At 32.7% G+C, this 20875-nt stretch overlaps 1 protein-coding gene across 1 annotated transcript in view; it reads left to right on the plus strand.

Moving 5' to 3' along the window:
• LOC123268346 (tRNA dimethylallyltransferase-like) overlaps positions 1-20875 on the plus strand; it is a gene marked incomplete at its 3' end in the record, with an annotated part of 170428 nt that overhangs the window by 111414 nt on the left and 38139 nt on the right. Inside the window, 1 exon segment of the mRNA XM_044733333.1 lies at positions 1397-1532. Within this exon segment, the coding sequence (XP_044589268.1) occupies positions 1397-1532 (136 nt within the window).

Consider the following 20875-nt stretch of genomic DNA (forward strand, 5'->3'; position numbering starts at 1 on the left):
TTCCATACTATTTCAACCGATTTGGACAAGTACATTATGAGAAATCTCATAAATAAAATGTTCAAAAAAAATTTTTTTTCGGAATAACTTTTAAGAGGATGTAACGATCAATTCCAAAATCAAATCAGCCCTTAAACTTAAAAATTGACGTCAATTGCTCCAAACCGCATCAAAATCGGTTGATGTGTCAAAGAGAAATCGATGACGAAAAATTAAATAACAAGAATTTTATTCAAATAACTTCGAAATTTCTATTCGGATCGTTTTCGACAAAATAAAATAATCATTGAAGCTGCAAAGACTACACAGAAAAAAAATTAACTTGATTCAAGAGAAAAATTCTTGAACCAAGAATATAATTTTGAAGAGGGTAATTGTCTTGAATCAAGACGAAAAATTCTTGAATTAAGTAAAATTTCCTTGAATCAAGAAAAATTTTTTTACATCAAGAATTTTTCTACTCAAACCAAGAATATTAAGCTCTTCAAAAATATATTCTTGATTCAAGAACATTTTTTTTCTGTGTACGTCGAACGCCACCAATCTTAAAGAAATTGGTCGAATCGTTCGTGAGTTATTCAATTTTTTAAAATTCCAAAAAAGTGTTATTAACATGACTTCAAAATTTTACGTCGAATCGTTTGGTAGATAATAAATCTTTCTGTGCTTGAAAAACTGCTTCAAATACTGCAAGCCCCATTAAAAAACGATTGATTCAATCGAATGATATCACAACCCACACTGAAAAAATATATATGCGCATATATGCTGGAAAAAATACATATACGTCGCACATATAAAATATATACGCCACATACTTTTTTTTTTGCCCCCGTATATGCGGCATATATTTTTTTTCAGTACGGGAATTTAGAACTTTCAAAAAAGTATGTATCTGCAACCGCTAAATTTTCAAGCTCGAAGAGCTCAAAACTTTGGAACAAAAAAATTACCAAGCGTTTTAAACTCGTACATGCCGGGAAGTTCCAGGGATGGCCTGCAAGGTCAACCGTTTTCCAGATTTTTTTCTGGGTTATACTTAGTAGTTAATTAAAATTCAGTTTTAAATTTTAAGAGCAGTTTTCAGATCTATTTAGAAATTTTTTGAGATCATAAATATTGTTGATTGTTGCGTTTTGTATTCATATAATGATACTAGACAATATTCTGAAAGTCTTGAAAATCAGATGTGGGACAATGACTTCTCTAATTTTTCTAATGATTAAATTTTTCAAAGCCGGGGGATACAGTATAATAAATAGCTTTTCATCATAAGTGTTTTAATTTCGTAAAGAGCAATGTTATTATAATTAGAATGCAAGTTTTAAATAATGAATATCTTTTCAATTTGTGTCAACACTTCATATAAGAACGCTCCGTTTTTAAATTGTTCAAGGTCCTTAGAAGTGTTTGAAAATCATGGAACAACGCATTCAGAAATTTTGAAACATCAACGAACAGCTGGAGGTTGCGGCTTAGGGGGACCTTTACGGTTTCCTAATTCTTTAATTTTATGGCTGAAGTGTGATCAGGTAAGTTATTGATATGACCAAAGTTTAATTGTTTGAGTGTGTAACATTCTCTACATTTTTGCATGCGTGAAGTGTAAACGTTAGAAAAATTGTACGCCATATAACTTTAACGCTATCGTGCTTGAGGTAGTGTTCTACTGGCAACACGTGAAGACCAAGCAGTTTTGTGCTTTTAAGAAACCTCTACAATCACGTTGCATGTCAAGGATAATAGGAGAAAATTCATGTTTTTTTTTCCTGCATGCCTTAAGTGCGGAGCGTGCAGATATGTTCTGCTATCGCCAAAAAAGCGAATCCTTGATTTCACTTTAAAGAAATAAAAATCCCATTGGTTAATAGAACGAGTTTTACGTAAGGGGGCGTCCATTAATCACGTGAGGTGTTCTAGGGAGGGAGTGGATCAAGCTAAATCTTACCAAATCTCACTCAGGGGTGGGGGGGGGAGGTATTTGACACAATAGTGTTTGTCGTATTCGTCCTTGAAAATCTATTAGTGATAAATTACAACAAATCGATATCAAGTAGCAGGTAGGAAATTTCCTACAAATTATCTCTTCCTGATCCCCTGAGATCCTAATATGATTGTTTATAATATTATGCGAAATAATTTAATTATTGATCGATAGGATTCACTAATTTTTTAGTTAGATTTCTTTAGAAATTGTAGCCGGTCTCATGTCGTAATTTTAATAAAATTTTGTCATAATATGTTTAATTTTATCGAGTAATGTCGAAAAATGGCATCGACTTATTCTGTGGATCTATACTAAGATCAAGTTTGAAGATGATCATAATCGGCTGGTTAGTTTACGAGTTGTGGTGCTCGAAAATTTTTTTATTTTTGAAAAATTTTGAATTCCGTATATTTTATGAAAATAATTTTCCAGATGTAGAAGATAGATGCCCAGATCCTCTAACTTGATTCAATTACCTTCAATTTAATCTATTATTCGTCTAGTTTTGATGATTTTTTTAATTAATTCCGTAATTTTGAAAATTTGAAAAAATTTTTCAATGAACCCATTTCGGCCGTTTTTCTTTAAATAATTTTTAAGCCGTAAAAGTTAGCTCAAATCTACTAAATTTCTTTTAAAGTTCACGAGATTATCTTAAATTTAAGCTATTGTTCGTCGACTTTTGATACTTTTTTCAATTTAGTCCGTAGTTGGGAAAATTAAAAAAAAATCAAGAATGAATTAATTTTTAGCTTTTATCATCAAATTACTTTTATCTGTAACAAATCCTATTTTTTAGGTAGATGTCTTTGAATATCTATTCGTTGTAGTCGGTCTCATATCGTTATTTGCAAAAATATAATAAAAAATAAATTTTAGGACAGACTGCTTTTTAATAACGTGTTTTTTTCAATATTCAAACAAGAAATCTACCTATCCATATCGAGTGTAGCCGAATGGCGCTTTTTTTTCTCAATAATCTTACACGTTTACAGTCAAAACATAAATTTTGAAGAATCTCGCGTGAGATTAGGGGAGGGGGGAGGGAGTTGAGGAAAATCTGACGAAATCTCATCAAGGGGAGAGGGGAGAGGGGGGGGGTCGAAAAATTCTCAAAAATGTCTCACGTAATTTATGGATGCGCCCTAAGAAAAGTATTCAAGGAGTCATTCAGGTTTCGGTGTTGGAAAGAAAGAAATATTCATGATTTTTAACTTCCCGCTAATAAAATTAAAAATTTAAAAAAATTGGGAAATTGGTTTTACCTTTTTTTTCGAAAATCGAGTTTTCATCAGATCTCAACGTTTTGAGGTCCTAAAAAGCTTCCCTGACTCTTCCCGCAGTGTATGTGTTTGTGTATTGACCTCTTATAACTTTTAAACTGCTTGTCCGATTCGATCAATATAAGCGGAGTTCCAAAGAGTTACATTGCCCTTAGATTTTTGATATAAGTTCAAACATTTCGATTAAACAAATTTTGAGAAATCTCAAAAGTAAAATTTCCAAAAATTGATTTTTCTTAAATATCTTCTAAATGGCTCAATCGATCGATTCTAAAAATCGATTCTAATCAGCTCTTAATCTCAAAAAAACACGTCGATTGCTACCAGTTTAGTCAAAATCGGTTAGGTCGTTCGTGATTTATCGTTGTCGAAAAAATTCGAAAAAAGTGTTTTTTCAATATTACTTCAAAATTTCTGGTATGATCAATTTGTGATTGAAAGTAAATTAGAGGATTCGAAAAACTGCGTCGAATGCTGCTAGCCGCGTAAAAATAGATTTTATTCATTTAAAAGTAATTGCTGTTTAAAAATTTAAAGAATAGTGTCTTATTAAACTTCTATCAGACTTCTGAGCTCGAAGAGCTAACTCTTTGAGCTTGGAGAGCTCAAGATAAAACATAAATTATATTTTTGAGCTCTTCGAGCTCAAAAACATTATAAGTGCAATTTTCAGCGCTTAGGTATCGAATTAGCGTAAAGTTGCATGTTGCACGGATGGCCTTTAGGGTCAATCGTTTACATAATTTTTTTTTCCCAGAAACTATCATAGATATCAAAATAAAATTTATTCAACTTGAAATACTCACTCTTAAACATCAAAACATGTCCAAATTTATTATATATATATATATATATATCTATATGAATAAACAATGGGTGAAGAGAGCTCCTCTAGAAGTTGGTATGTTGCTGACGTACATGATATCTTGATAACAGTTTATCTAAAACACAAAAACCAAAATTATTTACGCTTAATATATAAGTAGTTATTGCATCAGCGACGGAGATTAATATTTGTTAATGAATAACAAAATGACGGACATGAAAAAAAAACTGAGAAATTAGGATCTTTTTAACTTCCCGCTAAAAAAATCGAAGATTTTCAAAAATCGGGAAGTTACTGTTTTTACCCCGTTTTTCGAAAATCGAGTGTTCATCGGATCTCGACGTTTCGAGGTCCTAGGAAGCTTCCCTGACTATTCCCGCGATGGTGTCTGTCTGTATGTATGTAGGCATGTGTGTGTGTGTGTGTTTTTTTTTTTTTTTTTTTTTTTATTATAGAGGAGGTAAAATACATTTAAGTATGCCAGGACTTGGTGTTGGTGCCAGGACTAGGTGTTTGCCTGGGTATGTCGGACTCAGAAGTCAATACAGTCAACGCTCTCTCTGTATTTCTCGCCCGTACTGGACCATTCTCTGTACTTGACTCATCCTTGTCCATAAGAGCTGTGTAAAATCGTCAAATACGAAGAAAGAATGTGGTCAAATACAGAGAGCGGTCAAATACAGAGAGGTCCAATACAGAGAGCATCGACTGTATTATTTTGCAACAAAACCGACTAAACATCCTTCTCTCTTCTTTCCCCATAGATGTTACGGGGTAGACTGGATCGGAACTGCGTTAGCATTACTCTAATCCAGTCCATGTTGCGTCTCACGACGCCTACTTCTGGTTACTACTAGTTTCTAGTCCCTTTCTGCGATTTTTTCTTTTAAAACGCGTAGGCTGCGACAGCTGACTAGTTTTCTTCTTTTTTGATCATGCAGGTTACCAAGCTCTCAGGGGAAACCGTGGTGCCTATTGTTTCTTCGGTGCTGCTTCTGTCATCCGTCCACCAATCACACTCGAAGAACGTGTGCTCGGCGTTGTCAATTTTGTCTGGGCAGTATTTGCACGTTGGTGTGCTATGCAAACCCATCTTGAAAAAATAGGCATTGAACTGTCCATGTCCCGTCAATAGCTGGATCAGGAAGAAGTCCGTATCCCCATGCTTCCGAGAAAGCCAGAAGTTGATGTTTGGGATCAGGCGCGCCGTCTATCTGTCCGTCTCTCCCGATGTCCATCGGTCCTGCCATTCTTGCTGCGTTTACACCTTTACCCTCGTTTTTGCGTCCTTCATGTTTTCGTCACTATCTTTAGCGTCATAGAGTTTTGCTCTTTCGAACGCTGATAGGTTGATGGGCGCGGCTTCCGCAATGACCAATACAGCCTCCGAATGCGCCACTTCAAGAGTAAAATAAGACTTCCACAAATATTCTCAAAGAGATCTTTTTTCTGAGTTAAAAAAAAAGAGTGCTTACAGAAGTTAGAATTCGGAAGTCTTTTTGAGTTCAAAAATAAGATGTCTTGCAGAAATCAGAATTAAGAGCTCTTTACGACTTCAAATAAAAGAGTAATTATAGTAGTCAGAATTGAGAGCTCTTTTTGATTCCATACAGAAAATTTGCAGAATATTATTATTATAAATTAATAAATATTATTTATTCATGCTATAAATTTATTAATATTAATTATTAAATTATTAGTGTTGTTATGTAATGCTCATAATAATTATAATAATAATAATATTGATAAATTTATAGTACAGATAGATAACATTTATTAATTTATTATAGTAATAATTTTATTATATTGAAAATTACATAAATAAAAGATTTATATAACTTTTATTTTGGAACATTATATTTTTCAAACCATTGGTAGTTGATTCAAAACAATTATTTGCTTTATATTAAATTTTTTATTGTCTTAAGTACATTTTATGTTACTTGTTGAATTTTTTATTGTCTTAAGTACATTTTTTGTAACTTATTAAATTTTATATTGTTTTAAGTATATTTTATGACTTGTCTTTGGTTTTGTTTCCTAAACGATAATCAATTCTGTCACCACTATGCTGGAGCCATGATATAATAGTTGATTCAATCATGCCGTGCGAGCTTGCATGATTATTCTGAGTAATCGTATAATTTATAATATCGTTAGCCTGTATTCCCTCCAGGCATAAACAATTTTTTAAAATTCGTATATAAATTTGTCATTAAAGGTAAATTTGACTGAAAAAATTACTAGATAAATAATTAGATAGAAAATTCGTGCAATAGACTGGATAGCCAATAAAATTCAGATTTATAAAAACTAGTCTTCAGAAAAATTATTGTATAAAAGTATCGAATCGACGTTAAAGATGTATTAACAGAAGGTCAAGTGAATAGAATTAAAGTTCGTAGTTCGTCATTAAAAGGTGACTGAATGGTAATTCTGGACAGTGTCTCGGATAGCTTAAGGGAAGAGCAGTTGGCACGATACCAAAAGATCCAGGTTCGAGTCCTGGTCTGGGCCGTCCGAATTATTTTTTCAGTCAAATTTACTTTTAATGACAAATTTATATACGAATTTTAAAAAAATTGTTTATGCCTGGAGGGAATACAGGCTAACGATATTATAAATTATTAGATAAATAATTAGATGAAAAATTCGTGCATTAGACTGGATAGCCAACAAAATTGAGATTTATAGTATTATAAAAACCAGTCTTCAGAAAAATAATTGTATAAAATTATTATAATTACAAATTTTTCACAGTTATTTTTTCAGTGACCCGCATATATATTTAAATTAGAATTTATTCAGCCTATTTGGTCACAATGACTAGTGAATCTAATTCAAGCCAACAGATGGACATTCCATCTTCCCTTTATTGTTTGAGAGTTTTATACTCTTCATCACGTTAGTTCGATGGGAATCCATCAAACTTGAATTCTAGTAAAGCTGGAAGCTTGTGGTATCTGTTCGAGTTATAAAGATGTTAATTAAGTGAAAGATAGTGAAAGAAATTTGAATGAGAGCAAAGATGAACTTTGAAAAAATAAATGGGGTTGGTTCCCCAGCCAGGAATCGAACATGGATCTCCCTGATAACATGTCAGGAGCTCTATCTAGCTTAACTGGTAGATAGTCTCGGATAGTTTAACTGGTAGAGCATTTGGCGCGTAACCAAAAGATCCAGGTTCGAGTCCTGGTCTGGGCTGTCCGAATTATTTTTTCAGTCACTGAAAAAAGTTACACTGAGTAAAAATTTACATCTTTCTCTAATAATAATTGTCTAAACAAATTTTAATTGTTATCGTCACATAAATTTCCTCTGATAATATTGAGATTTCATACTGATAAAATATTATGGTAAACAATTAATAATGAAAAATTAGTCATTCTTCAACAATTTGGATCGGGTAGCTGGCTTATAATATTAACTATCTTTGATTTACTAAATTATTATTATTATTATTATTAAAAGATAGATAGTTATTATTATTATTCTAAGCCGAATACTCCCGATCCAAATTCTTGAAGAATGACTAATTTTTGATCATTACTTCTTCACCATAATATTTTATCGGTATGAGGTCACATACCATCAGAGAAAATTTAGGTGAAATTCACAATTAAAATTCGTTTATCGACAATTTTTGTTAAAGAAAGATGTAATTTTCACTCAGTGTAACTTTTTCAGTAACTGAAAAAATAATTTAGACAGCCCAGACCACGACTCGAACCTGGATCTTTTGGTTACGCGCCAAATGCTCTACCATTTAAGCTATCTGAAACACTGTTCGTAACTACCTTCTAGTTACCTATTATGTTCCACTGAGTAAGTCTCTTTTGGCCAAGGCTTTTAATATTTAAAGTATTTAATATATCTATATGTACATATATACATATAAAATACATATATATTAGGGTGGTCGTTAAAAATTAAATTTTTTCCGACGCCCAAAAAAATCCTTCCTTTTGATAACAAACTACGGGAAAAATTTTGCTTTTTGATTTTAAAGAAAAAGAACACGTGCCTCCGGTCAATTGAAGTTCTTTTTTCGATAAAATCATAGTTTTTTTTAATATTTGTCACAGTATTTGAATTTGGACAAAAAATCATCAAAACAGGCTTGTAGGAAATTAAATTTTCTACAAAAGAGTTTTTTTCGGTTTTAGATGAAGTTCATATCCATCGAGATAATCTTATTAGTAACTTATAAACTCTATTAAGTCAGTCGTTTTAGCACTAAAAACTTTATTTTTCTGAAAACATAAACAATTTTTTCTTGGATATTCTATAAACTCACAGTAAGAAGGTCCTTTCCAATTCCTATCTCAATACCTTCCTCCCAATTATCCTGTTACGTGAATGTAGAACGCTTTACGTAATAATTACCGTAACTCCCATTCTTTCCAGCTTCAGAGCATTATTTAATTTTAAAAATGTGGAACGTAAGATGGACGATGTGGCTTAATGTATATAGAATAAGCAAAAAGGAAATTTGGTATAGACCGGGTAACTCAAATGGTAAAGTAGCTGACATGTCTTAGGAAGGTTCTGGGTTCGAATCCCAGTCCGAGCTATCCAAATTTTTCTTGCATATTCTATAAGCTCTTATTAAGAAGGTTCTTTCCAATTCTTTTCTCAATCCTTTTCCTCTCAACTATCCTGTTACGTGAATGTGGAACGCTTAACGTTATAATTACCGTAACTTCTATTCTTTCCCGCTTCACAGCATTATCTTATTTTTAAAATTAATTTTAAAAATGTGGAACGCCTCACGATTTTGCGTGGGAGAATAGCTGACATGTCTTCAGAAGGTTCTGGGTTCGAGTCCCAGTCCGAGCTATCCGAATTTTTTCTCGCATATTCTATGAACTTAGGTTAAGAAGGTCTTTTCCAATTCCTGTCTCAATCCCTTCCTCCCAATTATCCTGTTACGTGAATATGGAACGCTTCACGTAATAATTATCTTAACTCCTCTTCTTTCCCGCTTTACAGCATTATTTAATCTTAATTTATAGATTTAGACCAATTTAATAGTCTAGACCTTACAGAAAGGCGCTCTACTCTCCCAAATGGAAATATGAACAAGATTAGTTGTAGATAACTTACCGATAGAGATTTCATTTTAACCCGTCAGAACTCACATGAATTTTAGTGTCTTACTTGCACTACAGCGCCGCTCTATAAGTCGGATGTTGTTGTGTGAGCAAAATGCTTATAACGTGAGTGCTGACGGGTTAAAAATCATTAAATTGAAAATCATTTACCCATGTCAAAATATGAAGAAAATATCTAAAATTCAAGATATTTTGAGAGAATTCTTCATATTTCCGGAAATATAAAGTTTTTAGTGCAAAAATGACTGACTTAATAGAGTTTATAAGTAAACTAATAAGATTATCTCGATGTATATGAACTTTATCTAAAACCGAAAGAAACCTTTTGTAGAAAATTTAATTTCCTACAAGCCTGTTTTGATGATTTTTTGCCCAAATTTAAAAACTGTGACAAATATTTTAAAAAACTATCATTTTATCGAAAAATGAACTTCAATTGACCGGAGGAACGTGTTCTTTTTGTTTAAAATCGAAAAGCAAAATTTTTCGCATAGTTTTTCGTCGAAAGGAAAGATTTTTTTGGGCGTCGGAAAAAATTTAAATTTTAACGACCACCCTTCTATATATATATATATATATATATATATATATATATATATATATATATATATATATATATATATATATATATATATTCTAGCTGACCCGGAAAACGTTGTTTTGCCATGTGAATAATTTTTAGAAAATTTATAGTGTAGAAAAAAAATTACTAACTTATTGGAAGTGTATAAGGATGTGGAATATGAGTGAAAAAGGCCTGGAGCGCTGTGAACGATGAGGGAATGTTGTTTAAAAATAACAAAACACCAAACATTAACTGTTTTAATTTATTAAAAGTAATAATTATTTATATAATTAATTAATTACATAATATTAATCTCTTAATGCTGCAGCGTGAACAATATTTTTTGTTAGCCCGTCTAATCTCATGGTTTCATTGCGATCAGCTCGTGTATCGTCTGATTGTTCTTGACGCAATTGCACCATTCTCACACGCGCTCCAGTATTTTCTTCCTGAACTTGTTCTTCGGTTCTTTGGGCTCTTCTATTTCGAATGCTTCTAGATTTATTTGTATCACGGTTCAAATTGGCCTCTTTGCGTTTTGTTGGCATTGTTCACTGTACAATATAAAACACACATGAATAGAACTGATTGAATTATTTAATTATTTTATTTTTATTTATTTATTTACTTCTGGTAAAACATTCTATAGAGGTGCAAGAAGCACCTGTGCATAGACACCATTATTATATTAATCATTTATTTTATCTTTGATTACATTAAATATACATGTAAAAATTAGATAGTTTCACGAAAGCGAAAAATTATATGTTTCTTAATTATATCGAAAATACATATTGTTAGAAATAGTGAAAAAAAAAATTCTGTCGAAGTAAGAGCTCTTATAAGTAAACACAAAAAAAAATTTCCCAATTGTAATACAAATCTAACTTTCACCGAATTCGTTTTTCACCATTCCCAACAATATTTTTGTTATAAATAAGAAAGAATAATTTTTGATTTTATAATAAACGTAAAAAATAATTTATACTTACAACTCAATAGCCGTTGTTTGCGGGAACTCGTGACACGTGTAGAGTATTTTAGAGGTTATGTAAGTCACTTAATTAACTGATCGTGTGATTTACACTCAAAATTAATAATTTTATTAGTTATTAATGATTAATTATATTCAATAATATTAGTTATTAATAAATAAATAATAAAGTTACTTGAGAATATATTTGATATGAGAGTTACACTGAGATAGTAAAAATGTTTAACTACTACGCTTGACGCATAAACACTAATAATAGCCGAAAACTGTAGAGATAACATCCCTACTCCGTGCTGTTTACAGGGTGAGAAGTGACACCGGTAGACACATGGAGGGGATAACTTACCAAGTGATAATAATTGATGTTATCGAGCGGGATGGAAAATGATAAAATTATAAAAATGACTATTAAAAAGCAAGGGTTGGTGATAAAAAAGTGCAAATTTAGAGTTATATGTATTTTTTGATGCCACATAATAAAAAAATAAAAAAAAAAAAATTTTATCAAAAAAATAAAAAAAAAATTTTTAGGGTGAACACCCCTTATCACTTAGAGGTTAGAAAAATAGATAGTAGCCGATTCTAAGGCTTATTGAATATGCATAAAAAATTTCATGAGAATCGGTCAAGCCGTTTCGGAGGAGTATGGAAACGAACATTGTGACGAGAGAATTTTATATATATATATATATATATATATATATATATATATATATATATATATATATATATATATATATATTAGGTGATTCAAAAAAAAAAGAATATTTTTTTTCGTTTGGTACTCTGAAAAATAGGTCCCTAGACACCTCTAAGAAGGCCTCTCCAAGCATGAGTTCTTAATTGTAACTGGAAGGTCCTCCTTCTTACAGTTTTCTATTTTTTCTTATTATCAGATAGAAAAATTTATATCTCGCTTCCAACTACTTGAAAAAATATCTTGTTCCTTAAATTTTGTAGGAAATTGAATGCTCTACAAAAAAGGTCTCTTACGATTTTTTCGTAAACCCAACCGTTTAAAAGATATTAACGGTTAAAGTTTGATTATTTTTGGGAATATTTTTTATTTCTTATGAATTTTATAACTCAATGAAAAAATCATTATGAATGATGAAACCTCATAGTTTTGTAGGAAATTTACTGCTCTATAAAAATGGTCTCTTATGATTTTTCGATCAAGTTGAGCGTTTACGAGATATTCATCGTCAAACATCAATGCATATCAATTTTTCTAGTTTTTGATCAATAATTCGAAAAATTTCAATTTATTCTCTGAGTTTCAAGGAAATTTAGACAAATTTGAGTTTCTATAAATAGAAATATATTATGAACTATTTTTTAATTAGTTTTTTAGTCTTGGGCATGTTTGATTACATTAAAACAAAAATTAGTGCATTTTTTAAATATATAATTCAATTTAGTGTGTTTCACATGTGTTTCACTTTTTATCGAAGAATTTATTTATTTAATTATCAACTGCCATATAATTTTCAATATTTTCAACATAACGGTACACTTTTACTGTAAATAATTTCCTCTATTGCAGTTTGGGTATTTTTTCGATGTTCTTTGATAACTTGCAATAAGTATTGAATTGATCTTCATTTTTGTCAAGCATTGATTATACTCACTAACTAATGCAACAGCTCGTTCTGCTGAATCATTAACAACTTTCAATTGGTTAAAGTATTCTTTTATTTTCAATGTAACTGTCATTAGTAGGCCACGATTCAATATCTTTATCAAGGAAGTCATATGGTAAATCAAAGATTTTAAAGAGATTTAAAGACTTTTTAGAAACAAAGTCACTCAGACTTTTTTGCGTTAATGAATTCAAATCGTTTTTATCAATTATAAATTTTTAGCTTCAGAATCTGTACCGTTACGAGTATTAGCAGCTCCAACAATATTTTTTACTTCCAATGAAACGGTATCGTCAAATAATGATAAAATGGCAAGTTCATCACTTAAATACCATAAATGCAAAATCATTTTTTCAATAAGTTGCTGAAGAAATCAATGAATTGATATTTTTGTACTCGAATAAATTTTTCAAAAAATTCAAAACAAAAATCCCCTCGAACGAAAATTTTATGTATATTTTGTGAAAAACAATTTAAAAATACGCACTGAACAAATTTCATAATAATAAATGACAACGCGATTAAGATTTTAAATTATTAAAGATAAAATTAAAAAAAATATTTTTAGAATAAAAACTTTCAAATGAATTTTTGAACAGAAAACATCTATAGGAGTTGCTTTTATAATAGAAACTCAAATTTGTCTAAATTTCCTTGAAACTCAGAGAATAAATTGAAATTTTTCGAATTATTGATCAAAAACTAGAAAAATTGATATGCATTGATGTTTGACGATGAATATCTCGTAAACGCTCAACTTGATCGAAAAATCATAAGAGACCATTTTTATAGAGCAGTAAATTTCCTACAAAACTATGAGTTTCATCATTCATAATGATTTTTTTTCATTGAGTTATAAAATTCATAAGAAATAAAAAATTTTCCCAAAAATAATCAAACTTTAACCGTTAATATCTTTTAAACGGTTGGGTTTACGAAAAAATCGTAAGAGACCTTTTTTGTAGAGCATTCAATTTCCTACAAAATTTAAGGAACAAGATATTTTTTCAAGTAGTTGGAAGCGAGATATAAATTTTTCTATCTGATAATAAGAAAAAATAGAAAACTGTAAGAAGGAGGACCTTCCCGTTACAATTAAGAACTCATGCTTGAGAGGCTTTCTTAGAGGTGTCTAGGAACCTATTTTTCAGAGTACCAAACGAAAAAATATTCTTTTTTTTTGAATCACCCTAATATATATATATATATATATATATATATATATATATATATATATATATATATATATATATATATATATATATATATATATATATATGTCGGAGATAATATCGAGCTGGGTTTTCCCAGAGATAGAAAATTCCCAACATTTTAGTTTGTCTGTTAATTTTAAGCAAAATTGTAAAGCATAGAATATTTAGATATTATTTACGACTTAAGCTGAATATATTTTTATGGTTATGACGATGGGCTTAAGTCCGGAGTGACAATGGTCACCAAACGTAGCCGAGGTCACAGGATAGAAGTAAAAAAGTATATAGTTAGAAATATCGACAGACAATGAGGGCTGTCGAAATATTGTTGAGTGAATAAGTACTTAGGGTACTTGGAAGAGCAGTTCTCGTTGAACATTGGTCAAGTAAAGATCGCATACATCCTGCTGACCCCGGATTCGTTCTCGGTCTTATTTCCCCAACGTCTTTAACTGTTATATCAATCGTAGTAGAATATTTGTAATTAAATCTATCATTTGTACAAGTTAGTGTACGTTATATTTCAAATCAAGGTTTGTGTTATATTTGATTATTGTGAAATAAATAAAGATGGCTGAAAATGATCCAAAGGACTCCAATAATGCCCAAACCAGTATTCCTCCGACATATATATATATATATATATATATATATATATATATATATATATATATATATATATATATTATCGTGTGCGCTGTATAGTGTGGACGTGTTTTTACATTGGTGCATTTGGTGTGTTATTTGTAAATGATATTGTGGTTTACTGATATAGACAATTTATTTAAACTATATTTTTGGATACTGGCTTCTTTTTGAAATGATAATCGCTTGTATTCCTGACTGAACGGATTTTGTATTTAGGGAAAGCAGTTGCAATTTCTGATTTAGGTTAGTTTTGTTTTGGCTAACCTATTAGAAAAATTAAGTATGCTGCCATCTTGCGTTTGGTATATATATTGTGCTGCCATCTCACAATTCTTGTGACAATGTCTATGTCGTGTGGATTGTGCCTAAAAGTCATCAGTGACGCCGCATCAGCTGTCCAAACAACTGCTTATTGTAAACACTACTTTCATAACACATGTGTGAAGGTGCGATGTTGTTTACCATCTAAGGCACATGCGGCCGCTAAGGTTAAGGATTGCTGTCCGGCTTGTGTCACTGATGTGTCACCGATATTAAAGGAAATTTCTGAGAAGTTAAACAAAATAGATGGAGTAGACAAGAACGTGGCTAAGTTCGGAAAAAAGTTGGACAAGTTTGATGAAACTATGAAGTCAGTCAATGACAGGGTTGACAAACTGATTTCTGATTATGATATGTTGCAGAAAAGTGTCAAAGGTTTGGAGGCTAGGGTTTCTAAAATTGAGGAAGCTCAACCTGATGGTGGTAATAATCTTTTGGAAGAAGCTAGAGCTATTGCGAAAAATATTGCTGATGGTGATTTGAAGGCTAGAATGCTGCAGATGGAATCACGTTCACTTGCGGATGAGTTAACGATTACTGGTCTTCTTGAATTAGATGGAGAAAAGCTTCCCGACGTCGTTGTACAATTAACGCAGGCTTTGAAAGTACCAGTTACTGAAAATGAGATTGTCAGCGCGGAACGTTTGGGTAGGAAGAGTAACAGGAGCCATCGCAGTGCTTGCGTCAAGTTCACTAGCTTGAAGCATGTTGATGAATGCATTAAAAGTATTAAAAAAAACAAAGTAAAAGTTAGTACTTTGATGCCTGGGGTTCAGGTCCAGGATGCGGATACTACTATATATCTTCAACGTAGGCATCCGTCATCTCTGTATAAGCTCCGGCTCGAGGTCCGTAAAAAGTACCCGACAATCCATCCTAAAAACATTTGGATTTCGAATACTTCAGTAAATGTCAGGTATGCAGATGATGAACCACCTGTTAAGTTGAGACCTACAGTGGGAATAGGCCCACTGCAGGATTTAATTCAATAACAAATCACTGCTCCCTCACCATCTTCAATGTCCATCGTCTCATCGCAGAGTCCTTCAACTCGATTAAGTAATTTAAAAGTTTGCCATGTAAACGCTCAATCGCTCAGAAATGAGTGTCATTTTGAAATTTTTAAAGAATATTTTAGAGATCATAATTATGATATAATTGCTGTTTCGGAAACGTGGTTGAATCGGTTAATACCTGATAACATGGTGTCTCTCCCATATCACACTCTTTATCGCCATGATCGCCATCTTCGTAGTGGAGGTGGGGTAGCTCTTTATGTGCGAAATAATATTAAAGCTAAATATGTTGCATCTTCAGCAAACTCAGAAGACAAACATCCGGAGTACTTATTCCTTGAAATATTGAGTTTATCAAAGCAAAAGATACTAGTTGGTATGGTCTATAAACCACCTAACATAGGACATTTAGATGATTTAGAGGAGGAGATGGAAAACATAATGGTGCCATTTAATAACATTATTATTGTTGGAGATTTAAATTCAGACTTAAGTAAAAAGAATTTTTATGGTGATCAACTGCAGAAGTTTTGTGATTGTTTAGACTTGCATATTGTTGAGTATGCTCCTACTCATCACTTACAAAACTCGGATTCTTGGATTGATGTTTGCATTGTGGATGATCTGTCCAATGTGTTGGCGTCAGAACAATCTTCAGAGCCATTTATTTCTGATCATGACTTAATTTCTGTGACTTATAATTACAAAGTTGAATTACAACAGCTGAACAGCTTTACATTCAGAAATTGGAATGCTATTGATGATGATAAGCTGCGAGAATTGTGTGAAGATATTGATTATGAAGCTCTGAAGGAGCTGGGCTCAGTTGATGAAATGAAAACTTGTTTACATGCACACCTTGAACGTATTATAAATGCTATTGCGCCTGAAAAATTGGTTGATCCGCGTCGACCACCGGCTCCATGATTCACTGATGATATTAGAAGTCTCCAATGTCGGAGAAATAAGCTTTATCGCATCTACAGAAGGACGGGTTATGCTTATAAAGAGTACTCTAACGTCAGGCGATGGGTTAAAAAACGTATTACTGAAGCAAAGAAAAAATACTTTGACAATCAATTAATTAATGCAAAAAACTCGAGGGAGCTTTGGAATAATCTAAGAAGATTAGGCATTGTTAAACAGAAAAAATCACAAACTATTATAAAAGTTGACTTGAATGAATTAAATGAATTCTTTGCACGTGCGTCGGGTAATGTCATCGATTCAGATGTTGACACGTCAGACATATTATATATATATATATATATATATATATATATATATATATACTAGCTGTTACCCGCCCGCTCCGCTGGGCATTTCATAGAATTGTATTTTTAGAGATCTAGACTTAAAATTTAATGGGAGTATTGTTTAGATTTGTACAGATTTCAAATTTCATCAGATTGGCCCGTACCTTTTATCCCTGTGATTATTCTAGCTAATATTCATTGTAAATTTTAATGTGCAATCACTATGACATTCCAGTGGTTTTTTTCCAAAAATGAATAATGACTGAAACAAAGAAAAAAATTTGAAATGATCATTGAAAGTTTCAGTTAAAGTAATTGCGCGTCTCCTAAGTGAAGTTGAAATTTGGCTAGCTTAAAGCGTGACGAATTTTGCCGTTAATTTAAATTTCCTCCGTGACATCAATTTTTCATAGAAACTTATTCGTACATGTTTTTAACGAATTCTCTTAGAATAAATAGCTAAATTCCTTTTTCACATCTCAAGTGCTTAGAAAATGCATTCATTTCAATCTGTTACGTTCCCGCGATCCGGTAATAAGAACAATTCATGGGTTATGTGATCAGCAAAAATAAAATGTATGTAAAATTCTTAGTCCGTTGAGTGAATAGCTACATGTAAAGTTAAATTTTGGAAACCTTACAATGACTTTTTTTGCCGCTGCCAAAGAGACGATTGTTGTGAGAAAATATAATTATTAAAAAAGGAAAATATTTAAATCCGTTGGCCCTGGAGGCCATTCCCGTAAGTTCCTGTTTCTCTTGAGATTCTATCAAATTCTATATCTGTAGGAACTGTATTTGAAAAGTATAAATTTTTTGACAATTATCACTCCCACACTCTTATATGGGAGAGGAATTTCATAAGATCCTATTCGAGAAAATTTCTACATTATAAACAAAGGTTTCAACAAAACTTCAAGTCCATAGAAACTTTTGTTTGGAAATGAGAGATTTTCATTGTTAACACCCCCGCAATCCCTTCTAGGGTTAGAATTCGAGAAAATCCATTCTTAGCTGAACTTGACATCATACACGAAGATTCTCACCAAATTTAGAGTCTGTAGAAGTTACAGTTTGGAAATTAAAATTTTAGATTTTAGCACCCATCCCCGCAATTCCTATCGGAAATAGTCTTTATTGAAGTTCATTGTGAGATGATCTCTACATGAGAAACAAAAGATTTTTACCAAATTTAGAGTTTTTAGAAGCTATATTTTGGAAATTAAGATTTTTTATTGTTAACACCCACCCCCGCGATCCTTATTGGAGGTAATTCGTTGTAAAGTCCGTTCTTAAATAATTTCTATATTATATGTAGAAGACTCTTACTAAATTTGGGGTCTTTAGGAGCTATAGCTTGGAAAATAAAAATTTTATTTGTTAACAACTACCCCCACAAACCCCTGTGAGGTGAACCATCGTGAAATTCGTTCGTATATTATTTCTACATCTCTTACAGAAAATTCTTACCCAATTTGGAATATATGGGAGCTGTAGTTTACAAACGGGAATTTTTTATTGTTAACGCCCCCGCAATTCTCTTTGAGGTAGAATATCGTAGAATTCGTTCATAAATTATTTTTCCATCACTTACAGAAAGTTCCTACAAAATTTGGAGTCTGTAAGAGCTACAACTTTAAAATTCAAAATTTTCATTGTTTATACCCATCCCCGCAACCCCTGTGGGGTGAGATATCGTAAAATTCGTTTATAGATTATTTCTATATCTCTTACAGAAGATTCCTATCAAATTTGGAGTCGATAGAAACTATAGTTTAAGAACGGGAATTTTTCATTGTTAACGCCGTCGCAAACCCCTTTGGGGGAGGAATTTAATAAAATCCATTCTTAGCTGAACTTGACAGGAAAATTATACCGTAAGATTTCTACCAAATTTAGAGTCTATAAAAGTTACAGTTTAGAAATTGAAATTGAAAATTCTAACACTCACCCCCGCAATCGCTATTGAAGGTAGAATTTATTGAAATCCTCATTTAGATCACTTCTACATCACACATAGAAGACTCTCACCGAATTTGGAATCTGTAGGAGCTATAGCTCGGAAATTTAAAATTGTAATTGTTAACACCCACCCCCGAAATCCATATTTGGAGTAGGTTATCATTAAATACGCTCTTAGATCATTTATACCTCAAATATAGCAGATTCTTACCAAATTTAGAGCCTATGGGAGCTTTAGCTTAGAAATTTAAAATTTTCATTGTTAGCACCCACCCCCGCAATCCATATTTGGAGGAGGTTGTTATAAAATCCACTATTAGATCATTTCTGGATCACATATAAATGATTCCTACCAAATTTGAAACCTATAGGAGCTATAGTTTAGAAATTTTTTACTTTCATTGTTAACCCCTAACCCGCAATCTTTATTGGGGATGAGTTATCATAAAATCCGCTCATAGATAATTTCTACATCACCTATAGGAGATTCCTACTAAATTTGGAGTAGATAGGAGCTATAGTTTAAAAATGGGAATTTTCCATTGTCAACGCCCCCGCAACCCCCCTTGTGGGTGAATTTCGTAAAATCCGTTCTTAGCTGACCTCTACTCGGCGAAAGGAATATTCCTACAAAATTTCAAATCTCTACGCCTTATGGTTCCAGAGATATCGTGATGAGTCAATATATAGGTGGAAATCTCATATATATATATATAGAATAGAATATATATATATATATATATATATATATATATATATATATATATATATACAAACAATTGAGTTTGCCTCTCCCTTAGTATACGTTGGCGTGCCACCGGTGTTAAGAAGGATCACGTCCAGTGTTGCCATTGCCTCGAGAAGTGTGTGTGTGTGTGTGTGTTTTTTTTTTTACAGAGGAGGTCAAATACATTTACGTATACCAGGACGAGATGTTTGTCCTGGGTATGTCGGACTCGGAAGTCAATATTTCTGACAACAATACCGACTAAACATCCTCCTCTCTCTTTCCCCATAGATGTTACGGGGAAGACTGGATCGGGACCGCGTTAGTATTACTTCAATCCAGTCCGTGTTGCATCTCACGACGGTTGCTTCTAGTTACTACTCTCTTTCTGCGATTTTTTCCTTTAAAAGACAATGCGCATAGGCTGCGACAGCTGACCAGTTATCTTCTTTTTTGATCATGCAGGTTACTAAGCTTTCAGGGGAAACCGTGGTGCCTATTGTTTCTTCGGTGCTGCTTCTGTCATCCGTCCACCGATCACACTCGAAGAACGTGTGCTCGGCGTTGTCAATTTTGTCTGGGCAGTATTTGTACGTTGGTGTGCTATGCAAACCCATCTTGAAAAAATAGGCATTGAACTGCCCATGTCCCGTCAATAGCTGGGTCAGGAAGAAGTCCGTTTCTCCGTATTCCCGGGAAAGCCAGACGTTGGTGTTTGGGATCAGGCGTGCCGTCCATCTGCCCGTCTCTCCCGATGTCCATCGGTCCTGCCACTCTTGTTGCGTTTCCGCCTTTATCATCGTTCTTGCGTCCTTCATGTTTTCTTCACTGTTTTTAGCGTCATAGAGTTTCGCTCTCTCAAACGCGAGTAGGTCGATGGATGCGGCTCCCGCAATGACCAATATAGCCGCCTCGGAAACCGTTCGATAGGTTTCGGTAGGTTTTCTGTTTCAATATGTCTGCCCATATTTCTGCTCCATAAAGCAGTACCGATTGGACTACTTCTAGAAGAACTCTTCTTTTTTTGGTTCTTCGTCCTATAGTGTTGGTCATGATTCTTGCTAGGCTAGACACCGTCTTGCTGGCTTTCTTGCATGCACTGTCAAGGTGTTCGCGGAAAGATAGGTTCTCGTCTATTATTGCCCCTAGATAGCGCAGGGCCCTTGTTGACGTCAGTGTTGTTTCTTCCATATCCACAGCGAATGGTTTTGGGAACCATTTTTGATGTGTCAGAACAACCGTCTCGGTTTTATGCTTGGCGAGTTTCAGGTGGTGTTTATCAAGCCAGGTCTCGACGGCGTCAATGGTTTCCCGGATCA

This window comes from Cotesia glomerata, linkage group LG7, assembly GCF_020080835.1.
Source record: "Cotesia glomerata isolate CgM1 linkage group LG7, MPM_Cglom_v2.3, whole genome shotgun sequence".
NCBI lineage: Eukaryota > Metazoa > Arthropoda > Insecta > Hymenoptera > Braconidae > Cotesia > Cotesia glomerata.